At 44.2% G+C, this 15,138-nt stretch overlaps 1 protein-coding gene across 1 annotated transcript in view; it reads left to right on the top strand.

Annotated features, from left to right (window-relative positions):
- GGA2 (golgi associated, gamma adaptin ear containing, ARF binding protein 2) overlaps positions 1 to 10,983 on the top strand; it is a 29,553-nt gene extending 18,570 nt beyond the window's left edge. The window contains exons 10-17 of the mRNA XM_055562711.1: positions 1,702 to 1,827; positions 2,553 to 2,672; positions 2,969 to 2,997; positions 3,404 to 3,537; positions 4,980 to 5,137; positions 7,696 to 7,865; positions 9,293 to 9,403; positions 9,889 to 10,983. Of these exons, the coding sequence (XP_055418686.1) occupies positions 1,702 to 1,827; positions 2,553 to 2,672; positions 2,969 to 2,997; positions 3,404 to 3,537; positions 4,980 to 5,137; positions 7,696 to 7,865; positions 9,293 to 9,403; positions 9,889 to 9,999 (959 nt within the window). The 3' untranslated portion in view covers positions 10,000 to 10,983. The remainder of the gene's footprint in view (positions 1 to 1,701; positions 1,828 to 2,552; positions 2,673 to 2,968; positions 2,998 to 3,403; positions 3,538 to 4,979; positions 5,138 to 7,695; positions 7,866 to 9,292; positions 9,404 to 9,888) is intronic.
- Positions 10,984 to 15,138: the final 4,155 nt, after the last annotated feature.

The raw sequence follows: 15,138 nt of genomic DNA, 5'->3' as shown, positions 1-15,138 counted from the left end.
ACAAGAAATGAGCAGCAGGCCTGCAAACATAGAAAAGGGTGGAGGTTTACCATCTGAGTTGGGTGTGAAGGGGATAGAAGGAAGAGCAGCTCCCACTGAAGACTTGCAGAAAGACTAGACTTCTGAGAGGTCTGAGAGGCAGCTGCGAGGGGCACGTCTGGGAGGTTTCACACCCAGAGTGCCTTCAGGGGCTGGGTTGGGGAGCTCAGCGAGGTGGCCAATGTGGAGTGAAAGGCACATGGGAGAACTTAAATCCTGTACACAAGTATAGAAATGGCTAAAGCTTTTTATTTTATGGAAGATCTCAAAACATGTAAAAGGGATTCTATGTCCATGTCCTCTTCACCTTCTGTTCACAGTTGCCAGCTCACAGTCAGTCTTGATCTTGTTTTACCTCTACTGCACTGTCCCTTTGTCCTCCCCCTCCCCACACCCCCAGTTCTGTTTTTAAGCAAATTCCAAAGATTTTGGAGTAATCTATCAGCGTTCAGATTTCCTGGGCATTTCTCTGTCTATTCATCTCTTGCTGACCCTTTTTTTTCTTTTTTAAAGTCTGTTATAAATCAGAACCAGAAAGGAAAACCATGCTTGGTATTTAAGTCTCTTTTGGTGGTAGCCTCCTGTTTGTGTGTTTTTTTTTTAATTTCATGCATGAAAAACATGTCCTTTGACTTGTTTTTCTTGGTCTCACTTTTCTGATGGCATCTCCCTTGGTGTTTAATGTTTCTCCATTCTTGATATTTCTGAAATTCTTGATTTCTTGTAAATTGAATCAGGAATCTTGTTCAGATTCAGGTTCAAATGAGGGTGTGGGGGAGGAACAAGAATACATCATAGGTGATGTTACGAGGCCCATGGTGTCTGGTTTTCTGGGGGTTTTTTGTGATGTAGTTATTCTAAGCCTGTTATTTTCTCTGGTGGCAGTGAAGTCAAAATGAATGAAATTTAAAACACCTTGCACATGCCAAATACAACATTCAACCTCTTGTTTGTTCACTTCCATTCAGTTTAAAAACTGACAGGAAATTAATAGTTGGTTGCTCTTGAAGGCTTCTCCTAGCACGGTGGCCTGCAGTGTTACATACAGCCCCTGCCCCTGTTGCTATTCTCTCTCCCAGGAGAGACTTTCTTACAGGTAAACCAGACCATGAGATACCCTTGAGATTTTTGAAATCCACTGCATTGTTTATCTGGATATTTCAATTTGAATGTCCAATTTCCATCAGGAATGCTTGATCTGTATTTAGATTTTATGAAATTTACAGGTGAAAATGTAGATTCATGTACCAAATTGTTCCTTACACACTTTCCAATGACTGAATAAAGTCCCAGAAATGTCTTTTAATATTTGCATCCACATTGATGAAAAGGCTTTAAGTTTAAATTTTAAATTAAAACTAAGTTAAAGATTTAGTTCCTCACTTGAAAGGACCATACTTCAAGTGTTGGCTGTCATACTGGGCAGTACAGACCAAGAAAGTGAAAAGATTTGGTTCCTCCTCCAACCTGAGAAGGAAGTGTTGAGGTTCAGCACTTGAGTGACTGGGTCTGCCAGGGGCCTGATCTCGTGACCTGGGGGCAGGAGGCATGGTCATACTGAACCTGGTAGAGCTGTGTGGTTGCTGCTTTGTGGATGGCTTAAAAAAGACTGAGAATGTTGGTTGCTAAACAGGGGATTCTGATTTTTCTCACGTTCTTCAGCGGAGATTCTCCAGGCAAATGACCTCCTCACACAGGGAGTTCTGCTGTACAAACAGGTGATGGAGGGCCGTGTCACCTTTGGGAACACAGTGGCCAGCTCTGTGGGAGACATACCTGTGTCCAGAGGTATGTGCAGAGAGCATCTTCCACCCTCTGCTTGGGGCAGCCTGCAAATCCCGGGAAAGAACTGACTCCTCAGAACATTCTGGGTTATGGTGTAGAAATGAGAGCACACACCCTCTTTTCCCTTTCCCTTGAGAATTGGTTTTATGCAGCCAGACTCTGCCCCACGTGCCATCACGGATCGACTGCTGGGCAGCAGCTAGCTTGTAAACAGAAGTGTGTGGTGGCTCTTCTGGGGCCAGATTCAGATTGTGCCTCTTGAGAGTGCTTACTTAGGGGAGCTACGCACCAAAGAAGATTGACCATCAGTGGTTCCTAGTGCTGGGCTAGCTAAATCAGAATTGGTCTAAAATAGTGCTTGAAATGCAGATTCTTAGACCTTTTTGGACCTAGATTACCTGGAGCTGGACCCCAAATTTTTATCAAGCACGTGAGATGATTCTGATAAGCGTGGTCAGAACCTCAAAGGCCTCTGAGATGGAGCAATCCGCTCTGCTACTGTCCTGGTTGGATGGACTGTAAGAGGATTCTGTGATAGCAGGGATGGGAAGGCAGTTCCTCTGGCTGCCTCGTATTTCAGATGCCACTCAAGGCTGTGAGTCAAGCCAATCAACGGCAGTGGAAGGTTCTTCAGGGGTGTGCTAAGGGGGTGTGATGTCTTTTGATTGGGAGGAGGCCTGAGGGAAGTGGAGCTTTCACTCATATTTATTTTCCTGTCTGTTTTCTAGTCTTCCAGAATCCAACAGGCTGCGTGAAGAACTGCCCCCTGATTGACTTGGAGGACAGCGGGTCTGAGCAGGCTGTGGCTGTGACACCGTCTTTACTGCATCAGGACCTGGCAGCCTTAGGTAAGGGTGGTGTCTTGGGGGGAGCTGGCACAGCGTGGTCCTGACTCCCAGGGGAAGAGTAAGCCCATTCCCCTTGGGGAGTGTGTGCCTGTTTTTAGAAAGAATTGGGTTATACTGGGAAGTTCAGAGAGATCTTCCTTGTACCCAGTCTCAGATTTGCCATGAATGAGTAGAATGAGTTCCGGTAATTTGCTCTGTCTCGGCTTTCTGAGTGCTCTAGAAAGGATGGCATTAGTCTCCAGCTTGTATCAGGTAGAGTTACTGATGTGCACCTCCACTGTGTTCCTTCCTTGCAGGAATCAGTGATGCCCCAGCTACAAGCAAGGTAAGGAGGCTCTTCCTGGGGGCTGGAGAGGAGAGGGCAGGTCCCTCAAACCTGCCTTCATGAAGGCGGCACTGCACTGGGGAGGGGGGTGACAGCATAGCCTGGTGGCTCTTGTGGGCTCGGAGGTCCAGAGCCTCTCCCTCACTTCCACTGTCTGGCTTAAACCCCTGGAGGGAGACGTGTTTTTGCTCTTCTTCTGTCCCTGCCCTCTTCCTTTGTATCCAGACTCTTGCTTACCAAAGGTCTGCTCAGGAGTCAGGCCCTCTCGCCCTTTCTCCACCTGCCCTAGGAGACGTGGTTACCTGCTCTGCGGTGGCTTTGGGGTCAGGAGAGCTGTGCCCTGGTGTCACCATGGCTCACAGTCATTCATACGCTGGCCTTACTTCAGCCATTCCTGGTTTGACAGGTTGCAGGTCAGAATTGCTGTCAGGAAAAGAAGAACCCCACCACCAGCACGCTGCCAGCTGGCGGTGCTCAGAGCCCTTCTGCAGAAAGGAACTTGCTGGACCTCCTCTGCCCACAGCCGCCTCCGGGATCTCTGTGAGTCTTGTGGGCAGGCAGCCGAGAAGTGTTGCTCCTGTGTGCAGTTGGCCGGGCTGCCGCTCTCCCTGAGGGCTGCCCTGTGTGCCACCCCTTTAAGTCCCCGTCCACCCCGAGTCAGGAGGACACACGCCAAAGGCCAGGACCTCTGGAAAGGGGTTTCAGAAGTAACATCAGCGGTAGCTGATGATGATGTTTTTGGTCTTTGTAGGTTGGTTTTCTGTTTTCCTGATTTCACTAGTTTGCAGCAATGTTTGATCGCTAGAGAAATAGATCATATAGAAAATCCTAAATACCATTCCCTAAACACGAGGTTGAATGCGCCTTCTTTGCTTTTATCCTGCACATATAGTAATATGTGGCTTGTTTTACACAAAGGAGGTTATAATTTACAGGTTGTACCATACTATGGGTTTTTTTTTTAACTTTTTAAAAATAATTTTATGTTTGGCTGTGCTGGGTCTTCGTTGCTGCTCTGGTTTTTCTCTAGTTGCAGCCAGCGGGGGCTCCTCTCTAGCTGCGGTGCACAGGCTTCTTGTGGTGGCTTCTCTTATTGCAGAGCAGGGGCCCTAGGGTGTGAAGGCAGGTAGATTCTTTACCACTGAGCCAGGAGGGAAACCCCACTGTGGTTTTTTATATCACACATCTTTGATACATTTTCATCATTTATGTAAATTGGCTTCATTCTGATAGTTGAATATTAATTCATATACATATAATGTATACTTCGTCATTTCCCTCGCGGATATTTACGTAACTTCCAGTGTGGAGGCACCTGAAGAGTTTCTGTAGTACAGATTTATATAAATAGAGTTGCTCTAAGGTATGAATGTAAACACATTTTCATAGATCCTGTCCCTTTGTCTCTGGCAAGGCTGGAGCACTTTGCCTTCCCCAGACAGCTCCCTGAGAGCCTGTGTCCCTGGTGGAGACCTCCGAACTGGGTTGAGATGGAGCTGTGCTGGGAGGTCATTCTTATTTGTATCTAACGGATTTCTTCCTTGTTTGCTCTTTATAACCACTTGACATTCTAATTTTGGTGGGTCACTTCTGTCTGGACTTAAGTTTTCCAAATTGTTTTTGATTTGTGTTGCAAAGGGACAAAATCATGAAGTATGAATGATGTGGCCAGTGTAACATGACTGCCTGACAACATTATTTAGTTTATTGGGTTCTTATTGTGCACACAGATACCCTTCATACACTTTCTCATTTAATTCTTATTATAACCCTATGAGATAAACATTAAAATGTCTCCATTTTGCAGATAAGAAAATTGAGGCATGGGTTAGATTACTTTTCTAAACTCATATACCCTGAAAATATGTACATACACACATATGCATACACATTTATATTTATTTTTTCCCTTGTTCTTCAGAAAGTCTAATCAGATTCCCAGATTTCCTTACAGTTTTTCCAATCTTATTATTTCTTTGCAGGAATTATATTCCACAGAAAAGTATCCCCAAGGAAGTACCACCAGGTACCAAGTCCTCTCCAGGTTGGTCCTGGGAGGCCGGCCCGTTGGCTCCTTCCCCATCTTCCCAGAACACTCCTCTGGCGCAAGTGTTTGTCCCTTTGGAGTCTGTTAAGCCCAGTAAGTACAGTTTCACTCTTTTTTCCCTCTCTATTAGACATCCAGCTTTATCCACTCTGGATTGATAGGAGTGGCTCTTAAACTGGGGAAGGTACATGGGGGTTTATACTGTTTTATATCCTGCTTTATTTACTATTAAAAGCCATAGCATCGTTTCATGCCCTTAATCTTCAAAATCTTGCCTCCAGGCAAAGGATAAGGCAGGTGGCTTCATGGTCTCTTTGCTGATATTTTTCTTAGTTTTCTATCATGGGGTTGACTCTGAGGCATATTGGAAAGCAGAATTTAATTAGGGTTCTTGAGTCCACATAGGGACGTGATCTTCATTTGGAATTCAGGAAGGGAATGTTCAGTGTGACCTGAGATAAATAAGAAGAGCTGGAATTAGAAGGAAAGGAAGGATTTGACTGGTGAGCCTCTTCCTCTAAGGAGCCTCATTAAAGCAGGAGATGTAGATATTAACCTCCCTTATTACAAAGGGAAGGAGACTGGAGGCCCAGCTAAATAACGTGACGGCCTGTGGTCAGCACCCTGATACGTGAGCAGGAAACAGCTGAGATCTTCAGGTCTAGGGCCTGGGCCCCTTCCTGGGGCACAGAGTGCCCTTGTGGCTCAGTGTGGTGAGCTCAGATTGCAGAAGACCTTGGAGCCAGGCAGAGCAAGTAAAGTCAGCAGTGGGGGCCCTTTGCGTTCTTAATTTTTATTTTAAACATAATAAATTAATAAAGTATTAATTTCCTAGTTTTGATCATTGTACAGTGGTTATATATAATGTTAATATTTGGAGAAGCTAGGTGAAAGGTATATGGGAATTCTTTTATGTTTTTGTAAGTTTTTTAAAAAGTAATTTTTATTGGAGTATAGTGGGGTATAGTTGATTTACAGTGTTGTGTTAGTTTCTGCTATACAGCAAAATGGATCAGATATATATATATATATATATATATGTATACACATACACATACATACACACATATAGCTCCATTCTTTCTTAGGTTCTTTCCCCATATACCCTAACTTTTTATAAATCTAAAATTATTAAAATAAAAAAATGTTCAATATAGTTTTAGAAAAGATAGAAGAGAACAGAAAATTAAAATCATCTGTATCATTACCATCCAGAGATGGAAGTTTTGTTAATATCTTGGTGTATTTTCTTGTCTTATCCATTTACATATATTTAAAAAATTGGTACTATAGTATATATACTGTTTTATATCCATAAATTCATACTTGTGTCACTAACATGTACTGTAACTCATTTATTCAATTTCTTTCTGAAGGATAATTTGTTTCCAGTCATTTACTGTTTAAACAGCGTTATAGTCAACAACTCATTGCAATAAATGGAGACCCATTTTTAAAACTTTCTTGGTTATTTCATTAGTAAATAAAAGAGGAAATGCTGTGTTTAAAATTTTGACCTTCGCTACCAAGTTTCCTTATAGAAAGTTTGCCGTTTGCCCATAACCTCACCACCATACCTCATGATTATTTTCAGTCTTTTAAATCTTTGGCAGTTTCATTGTTAAAGTATGTATTCGTAATGTGCATTTTGTGATATTTGGCATGAGATAAGGATCTTCGTCAAACTTTTTACCAGATGGTTAGCCATTTATCTACCACTTACTGAATTAGCCAATGATTTTCAAAAAACTCTCTTGACGTGTTAAATTCTCAGGTTTGGGTCTCTTTTACTTGCCATTTTGGATTGCAGTTTTGTCCATATCTGAGGATTTGTTCATGCAGATAGCCCTACTCCCCCTCCTTTTCTTATAGTTGGTCTCATGTATCTTTTTTCCCTCCAAATTAACTTTGAAATTATTTCTTAGCTAAATTAGGACAATCCTTTAGTATTTCCAAGACCTGATTAATTTGAAAAGATCTGCTGTCTTTACTGTTTTGTCAAATTAAATATAAGAGATGTTGTATGTGTATATTGTTATACAAAAAAGACCAGAAGGATATAGACCCAGATGTTAGCGGTGCTTATTTTTGGGGAGTAGTAAAGGTGTTTTATGTTTCATCCTTTATGATATCCTGTATTTTTTGTGGTGTTCACACATTATCTTTTAATATTTATTTACTTGACTCTTCTAGATCTTAGTTTTGGCATGTGGCATGCAGGATCTTTTTTCTTTTGATTAAGTTGCCACATATGAGATCTAGATCTCTGACTAGGGATCGAACCCACGCCTCCCACATTGGGAGCATGGACTCTTAGCCACTGGACCACCAGGGAAGTCCCCATATGTTATTTTAATCATAATCATTTCTTGCTCAAAAAAATTTATTTTTTAATTTTTTTTTTTTTAACTGGTAATGCATGGTCGGATGGCAGGGAGAGATCAGTTTGGAATGTCACAGGACTCCGCCAGAGCTAATGAGGACTTGGGTTATGGTGGTGCAGAGGGTTGAGCCCAGGAGCTGTGCTGAGTGGAGGAGAGGAGGACTTGGTGACAGATGCACGTCTCTTTCGGTGCATCTGTCAAGCGTGGCTGCTCTTCAGGGGAGTTTGCAGTAGCACTAATCCTCTTGGTTGGGTCCTTCTCTGCCAGGCAGCCTGCCGCCTCTTATCGTGTATGACCGGAATGGATTCAGAATTCTGCTCCACTTTTCTCAGACTGGAGCCCCCGGCCACCCCGAGGTGCAGGTGCTCCTGTTGACCATGATGAGCACGGCCACCCAGCCTGTCTGGGACATCATGTTTCAAGTGGCTGTGCCAAAGGTGAGTCAGCGGCTGGCCCGCTCCATGGAATTCTTCAGAAAAGGCTGTCGTTTTTGAGCATCAGGTCCTTTTTGGGGACATTATCTATGAGATGGAAAGGTCAGAATCTTCACTTAAAGTAGATGAAGATAAAACGGGAATGTTGTTGGCTCAGTTAACTGGGGATTCCTGAATGTGTATCTTCACAGGTGGCTAGATTCGGGTAGGTTCGTAAGCAGTTCCTTAAGAGCCTGTCACTTTCCCTCTCTTGACTTTGTTCTTCCCTTCTGGAGCCTGTTCTCTCACAGACAGTCTCCACAAAGCAGGAAAACGGCCACCAGCAGCTCCAGTTACATGGGCCTTAACTCTGTTTATCTCAAAATAAACTGCCCATTGGCATGAGGCATTGCATATGGATTACCCAACAAAGGGCTGGGACCGGCCTTGTTGATGTTACTGGTATACCTTGGGCCAGTAACTCGTGTTCAGGGATGTGAGGTACTCTGGCCAAGTAGGATATTACATCCCTTTCTCAAGGGAAGTCAGTTAACACAGGTTAACAGCCAGACTAGACTCACAAGAAATGGGCAAGGGGCCTGTCCTGAAAGGAAGGATTCAAGGCAGACAAAAATAAAACTCTGCATTTGCTTTTCTTTAAGGTTTACTTATTTTTATTTTGTTACTATTTTTAAATTTATTTATGGCTGCAGTGGGTCTTTGTTGCTCCACACGGACCTTCTCCAGTTGCGACAAGTGGGGACTATTCTTTCTTTTAATTGTTTATTTTGTATTGGGGTATAGCAGCATAACGGTGTTGTGTTAGTTTCACGTGAACAGCGACGGGACTCAGCCGTACATACGCATGTGTCCATTCTCCTCTAAACGGCCCTTCCATCCAGGCTGGCAGGGTCTGCTCTCCGGCTGCAGTGTTCGGGCTTCTCATTACTGTGGCTTCTCCTGTTGTGGAGCTGGGGCTCTAGAGCACGGGCTCAGTAGTTGTGGCAAATGGGCTTAGTTGTTCCCTGCATTGGCACTGCAATGGCAGGTGGATTCTTCACCACTCAGCCACCAGGGACGCCCCAACTATGCACTTTCTAACATTCATGGTACTTTTGTAGGGCATCGACTCTCATTACCTGTATCTTACAAATTATCAGTCCAGGGTTCAGAAAGGTTAAGTATTTTGCCCAGAGTCACAGAGCTAGTGAGAGGCAGAATTAGAATTCAGTGCAGGATGTGCTGTCTTTCTCCATGTGCTGCCTCTCAGAAGCTGACCTTTGACCACACAACTACAGATACACTTTCTGTATGGGTGGGGTGGGAGGGTCTTCCAGATTCTTTCAGCCATTGGTGGGGTGGAGGCCAAGCTCTCCTGTTCACCAGATCTCCCTCATTAAAGCTGTAGTTTGTTAGGAATGAGTTATATGTTGGATTTCTCCCCCCGATAGTCAATGAGAGTGAAACTGCAGCCGGCGTCCAGCTCTAAGCTTCCTGCTTTCAGTCCTTTGACACCTCCAGCTGTGATCTCTCAGATGCTGCTGCTGGACAATCCACACAAAGTATGTTCTGGTATCTGTGCTAGCAGGGAAATGGGGGCCCTTGAACTCCAGGTAGGCAGCCTGGCAGGTGGAGAGAACTGTATTGAGGTCTTAGTTTGGTTGGGATGCTGGTGGAATGTCCCTTGCTGGAGTCTGTTTTCCTTTGGGGCTGATTGGAAGAGCTGTGGACCAAGGGAGTGGTCCACACACTCTCTAGCTCCATGGAATCCTCTGGAAAGGTGAGGCCAGCCTGTCGTCTTAGCTGGTCTCCACCTCAGGGCTGCTAAAGTGTGGGAAGACACCCAGGGTGTCTTCCTGGCTCCCCCCGTGTTTGTAGTCCCAGAAGGTCGAGGCCAGGGTATGCCTGTCACACAGGCATACCTAACTTGGGTGGAGTTAACATACACATACTGTTACTTGCTGACTGCTTAGTGGGTAAAGGCTTTGACTCTGGGCCCATCTCCCTGTCACTCCCCACTAATTTAAGGTCTTTTATCTTTGCCCAGGAGCCCATCCGGTTACGGTATAAGCTGACATTCAACCAGGGTGGACAGCCTTTCAGCGAAGTAGGAGAAGTGAAAGACTTTCCGGACCTGGCAGTCTTGGGTGCAGCCTGACTCCTCCCAGGACAGAGCCTGCCATTCACGCTTAGGCTAATGTTCCTTTTGCTGTCTAGATAGGACTGATCATGGTGATTTAGTGCAGAGTGCCAAGAGTTCTGTCCTGACATCAGGCTCTGGATGCCAGCCTCTGACTTATTCTGCAGATGTGTGTGTGTGTGTGTGTGTGTGTGTTGCCAGGGGGCTGAGGGGGAGGGATGAAGGCAGTGTGGGAAATGCTAAAACATTTCTGATAACCATCTGCTGCGGTCATGTCTGGTTTTGCACGTTGGTGGACACTGATGTCCCTGCCTCAGGTTGGAGGTTTTATAAGCCAAAGTTGTCACTGTTGTTTTCCATGTATTATTACCTTTTCATTCATCCACTCTGTGCCTTGTCAGCCTCTGAAAGTCTTGGTTGCTCCCAGGCTGCTGTTCTCAGGGACCCATAAGGGACCTGGTGGTTCTTGGGGCAGAGTGTCTTCTGGGATGCTCTCTTCCAAGAAGGACCTCGTCTCCATTTCCATTAGCAAATGCTGCTTGCATATGTCCCAGAAGATCTTCTGAATGGAACACTTGTTGCACTGTGTCCTAGGCGAGGGGTTGCCACTGGACCAGAGGACCGCGCTTGGTGGGCCAGTCATGTCCTTTACCACTGTGCCTTAGAATCGCCCGTAGACGGACCCTTCAGGGCAGAGGGGGAAGCAGATCCCAGGCCTTATTCAGGCCTCAGGTTCCATGGGCTGGGCAGCCTGTCTGGACCCTTCCTCAGGACCCTCATCTCCATCCTCCTCCTCTTTCTCTGCAACCATTTACCCGGAACTCTTTGATGGTGACACCATGCCAGTCGTTGTAAGTCATAACTGACAGGTTCACGCTGGCCTGTTGACTTCACAATCCACGGTGAAGAACTGTGATGCAAATGAGATACGAAAAGAGTTTAGCAATGATTCAAGTGGTGACTAAATCTAGAAAGTCATTGAATAAATACCTGTGTAACAAATATACTTTGTGGAGTTTTGAGTAAGTAGGAGATGCAATGCCCGTTGCATTTGGAGATGATAGGCTTGAAGGGATTGCTCGTCTGTTGAAGTGAGGAAGACTTCCTGAAGAATGTGGAACCTTAAGAACTCTTTCAGGGAAGAGAAGCCCTGAAGATCTGAATGAAGTTGAAAGAGATGGATTTTTGTTACATTTTGTCATGGTGTGAACAGAAAATTCCAGGCTTGTTACAGTTATTCCTTAGCACCTACTAGGTGCTAGGCATTTGTGCGTGTTTTCCAAGTCGTGCTTGGCCTGATGAGTGGAGAGGGCTAAGCCTGGCTGAGATGGCCCAATGTAGGATATGAGATCTGAGCAGCTCACCTGTCTGGGCAGGATTCCACTTCAGAAACTGCATGGCTTTTGGGGGGGCTCTTTGTCACAAAATTGGGTACTTTGTAGTCTGATCTTTTACTTCCTGCATATAACTGAAAATCTGCCAAGACTGTTGCGGATGGGAGCTGTAAAAAAAAAATCAAGGTATGCTTGATGTGAAAACTCAAAACAGGTAAGTGATGGGGTGATTTCTTCATTTGTCATAACTCATAAGATTCATTTGACTCTAAAGTCTTATGTTCAGATAGTCTTTAGAGCCTTTATAGGCTCAAGTTTATTTCATAAAGTCTTCTAGAATGCCTATTGTAAAGACGATGCCTGGCTATGAAGAGCTTCCATCCAAAATGGGTAAATGAGACTGACAACATGAAAAGACCTTTATCCCATAGTTAAAAGGTAGAGTCTCTGTGTGTGAACATGCATCTGTTGTCTAGGAGACAGCTTGCCAGTGGTTCTCGGCTTGGGTGGAGTTGGACAGGGCAAGGGGGTGGGGGGTGGGTGTCCTGAAAGTGGCCAGCGGTGCCTTCTAATTCTGAAGTTCAGCGGCCACTTAAGACATGGCCCTTATCCTTTATTCACTCAACTGGTAGTTGACTAGCTGCTGTGAGCCAGGCACGTTGTAGGCGCTGCACACAAAGCAGTGATAGAAGGTCCCTGCCCTTGTGGGTCTTCTGTTCTGATGGGAGACCCATCGTGTGTCTGGCGGAGGTTTGGCACAGATGACCCCGCGTTTCCCCTCTCCTCAACTCCTCCTCTCAGGATCCTGCTCATCCCTGTCTCTCGGCCTACCTCTGACTGTTCCTTTTCGTCTTTCCTTTAAATGTGTTGGCAGAGGATTTAGTCCTGAGGGCTCTTCTGAGCGTTCTGGGCGGTTCACCACTAGGCGGGTGGCAGCCTTCTTGCTGACCTCAGGTCCTATTTCAAGCCGCCTAGTGGATGCCTTTATCTGGAGGTTCCCACTGTTGCCTCCCAAGTGCTTAAAGTGGAACACAGCCGCCTCCCTCTCTTTCTCTCTGTTCATTTATTTGAAAGCACCTTTCTAAGCCTTCATGGATCCTTGATTCCTGCTTCATCTCCATTCCTTCAGTACTGTTTCCTCATCTAGTCTATTTCTTTTTTAAAAACTTTGGCCACACCATACAGCATGCAGGATCTTAGATCCCTGACCAGGGATCGAACCTGTGCCCAGTGCACTGGAGGGTAGAGTCTTAACCACTGGGCCGTCAGGGTGGTCCCCTCGTCTAGTCTGTTTCTAAACAGTACCGCATTTTGGCCTCCCCGCTGCATTGTCACCGCCTTGGTTTAGCTTTTTTTTGACGCTACAGTAGCCTGCCTCTCGGTTCTCCTCTGAGCCATTATGCATTATAGTTGGCCACCATCAGATTTCTGATCTGGGTACCTGATCCCTGCTGAAAAATTCCAAATGGGTGGTCAATGCTCTAAAAGTGTGCAGCTGAATTCAAGTTGCTTGCTTGGGGCATTCAGTGCCCTCTGTAACTGTGTGCTCCCTACCCTTCTGGCATCATCTGTCAAGAATAGAGCACACTTTGCCAGAGCCACAGGAAAGTCCCTTCACAATGCCATGTTTTCTCATAATCTCTGACTACCACCTGCAGTTAACTCCTTTTATCTCCAATGAATTTAAGTTCGGGCTAAAATGCTGCTCCATCTGCAAGCCACTCTGGGAGGGTAGATGGGCTGTGGAGATAGTAAAGGTTGAAAGAAGGATAAAAAACTTAAGACCAAACACATGAATACTACTCATTAAAAATGAGATAATGTAGATTGAGAGATCAAACATGAAAGGTTGAAAGCAAAGGTGATATTCTCATACAAATAGTGTTTACTAAAGTGTTTATAAATCACAAATTCTTTAAATATATCTAATACAGAAAGTGCTTACTCAACCCCCAAATATAGAATATAGAATTCTGTCAACTAGTTTGTTTGGTTTTTACACTAAGAACACACACAATAGAGTGCTGGCCATGATTTGTTTTGTATTTTTTAAGAGGGAACACCTGATCTCTCACTGGGAAGAAGCGGAGTCAAGTAGATGAAGTAGGGTGAACCCGAAGTCCAGAGAGTTCGCCACATGTTTACTTTGAGCTGGCATGAAAAACTCCAGGCCTTTCTGCCCCTTGCCCAACGTGTTCCCAGGTATACCCTGTTCCCTCTGAGAAAGCTTGCATCTAAAAATGTGTAAACATTCTGCTTCTTTGACTTTTAGTCTTGAATACATTATTCCATGGCTAGAGGTAATACTTTTCATGCTGTTGAAAATACATACATAACATTACAAAATATATACATGTTGAAGATACATACATACACATATGCTGCATGGTGGCATGCTGCAGTCCATGGAGTCGCAAAGAGTCAGACACAACTGAGCGACTGACCTAAAGTGAGGGGTAATACTATTATTTTAGAAGTTGAAACACCTACTATGGTGTTACAGGCTCCACATAACATAGATTTTTAAAGTTTGAGGTCTTCTGAAGCCCCAACAGTTTAATTTAATCAACCCTTAGTTGTAATTCTGTTCTTCAGCTTCACGTACTGCCTCTAGCCGTGTGACCTGGGACAAGTAATTTGTCCTCTTCCGCTTCCTTCCTTGTAAAGAACAAACAGGATTGTTTTGAGAAGTGAGTTGTTATATATGAAGTGACTCCAATCCTGCATAGTAGTAAGCTAAGACTCATTTCATTTACTGTATGTTTGTCCATCTGGTTTCCAGTACATGAACAGACTTAACCATAACTTTTTGGTTTTTTACTGCAGCGTGGTACGGGATCTTAGTTCCCTAACCAGGGATTGAACCTGTGCTTCCTGCAGTATAAGCTTGGAGTCTCAACCACTGGAACTTCACTGCCAGTGAAGTTCCCATAACTGAAATTTACCTCATGAAATAAATGTAAGCAAATATTTAAAATTTTGGCAGGGTTCAAATTAATACTGAGATGCAGTAAATATCAAGGATAGATAAAAATATTGGAAACCACACGCCTAAATCTGACCAAAAGCAGAAAGCCATAACAATATACTCGAAACTAATGAACACACTTCCTATAAAATACTTAAATTTTGTAAACAGGGCTATGTAATTCTAAAATTTACAACCCTGAGACTCAAAGAACAAAGTTATGATTGCAGGCAGCGGGTATGGGGGAAGGGATAGTTAGGGAGTTTAGGATGGACTTGTACACACTGTTAAAAAAAAATTCCTTGAACTGTGCCTCATAAATTGTGCATGTTGCAATAAAAATTTCAAAACTTAGAGAAAATTAAAGTTTATAATCCTGTCTCTAAAATCTGAAACAGATAACTGTTATTAGTTTATTCCTGTTTTTTGAGTGCATAACCAAAATACTAACGTTAAAGCTAGTGGCATATTGAAAGAATACACTCTGTAGAGCCTTTGGGAATGCAGTTAGCCACATTAATAATGCAAATGGACTATTTGATCATCTGAGTAGATGAAGAAATGGCATTTTCTCTCATTCATTGTTTATTCCTAATAGAATCAAACCACTAGCATCATGTTTAATAAGGAAATAACTGCAGTGGCTTAAACACAGAGGCTTGTTTTCTTATTTAAAAGAAATCCAGAGGGCTTCCCTGGTGGTCCAGTGGTTAAGAATCATCCTTGCAATGTAGGGAAACCCAGATTGATCCCTGGTCTAGGAGGATCCCACATGCCCTGCAGCAATTAAGCCAGTGAGCCGCAACCCACATGCTGAGGGACTGTTGCTAAACTGAGAGCCAGGATATGTAGGAG

Source organism: Bubalus kerabau, chromosome 23, assembly GCF_029407905.1.
Source record: "Bubalus kerabau isolate K-KA32 ecotype Philippines breed swamp buffalo chromosome 23, PCC_UOA_SB_1v2, whole genome shotgun sequence".
In the NCBI taxonomy this organism is placed as follows: Eukaryota; Metazoa; Chordata; class Mammalia; order Artiodactyla; family Bovidae; genus Bubalus; species Bubalus kerabau.
The sequence above is the reverse complement of the archived record's forward strand: the minus strand, read 5'-3'. Positions and strand labels throughout refer to the sequence as shown.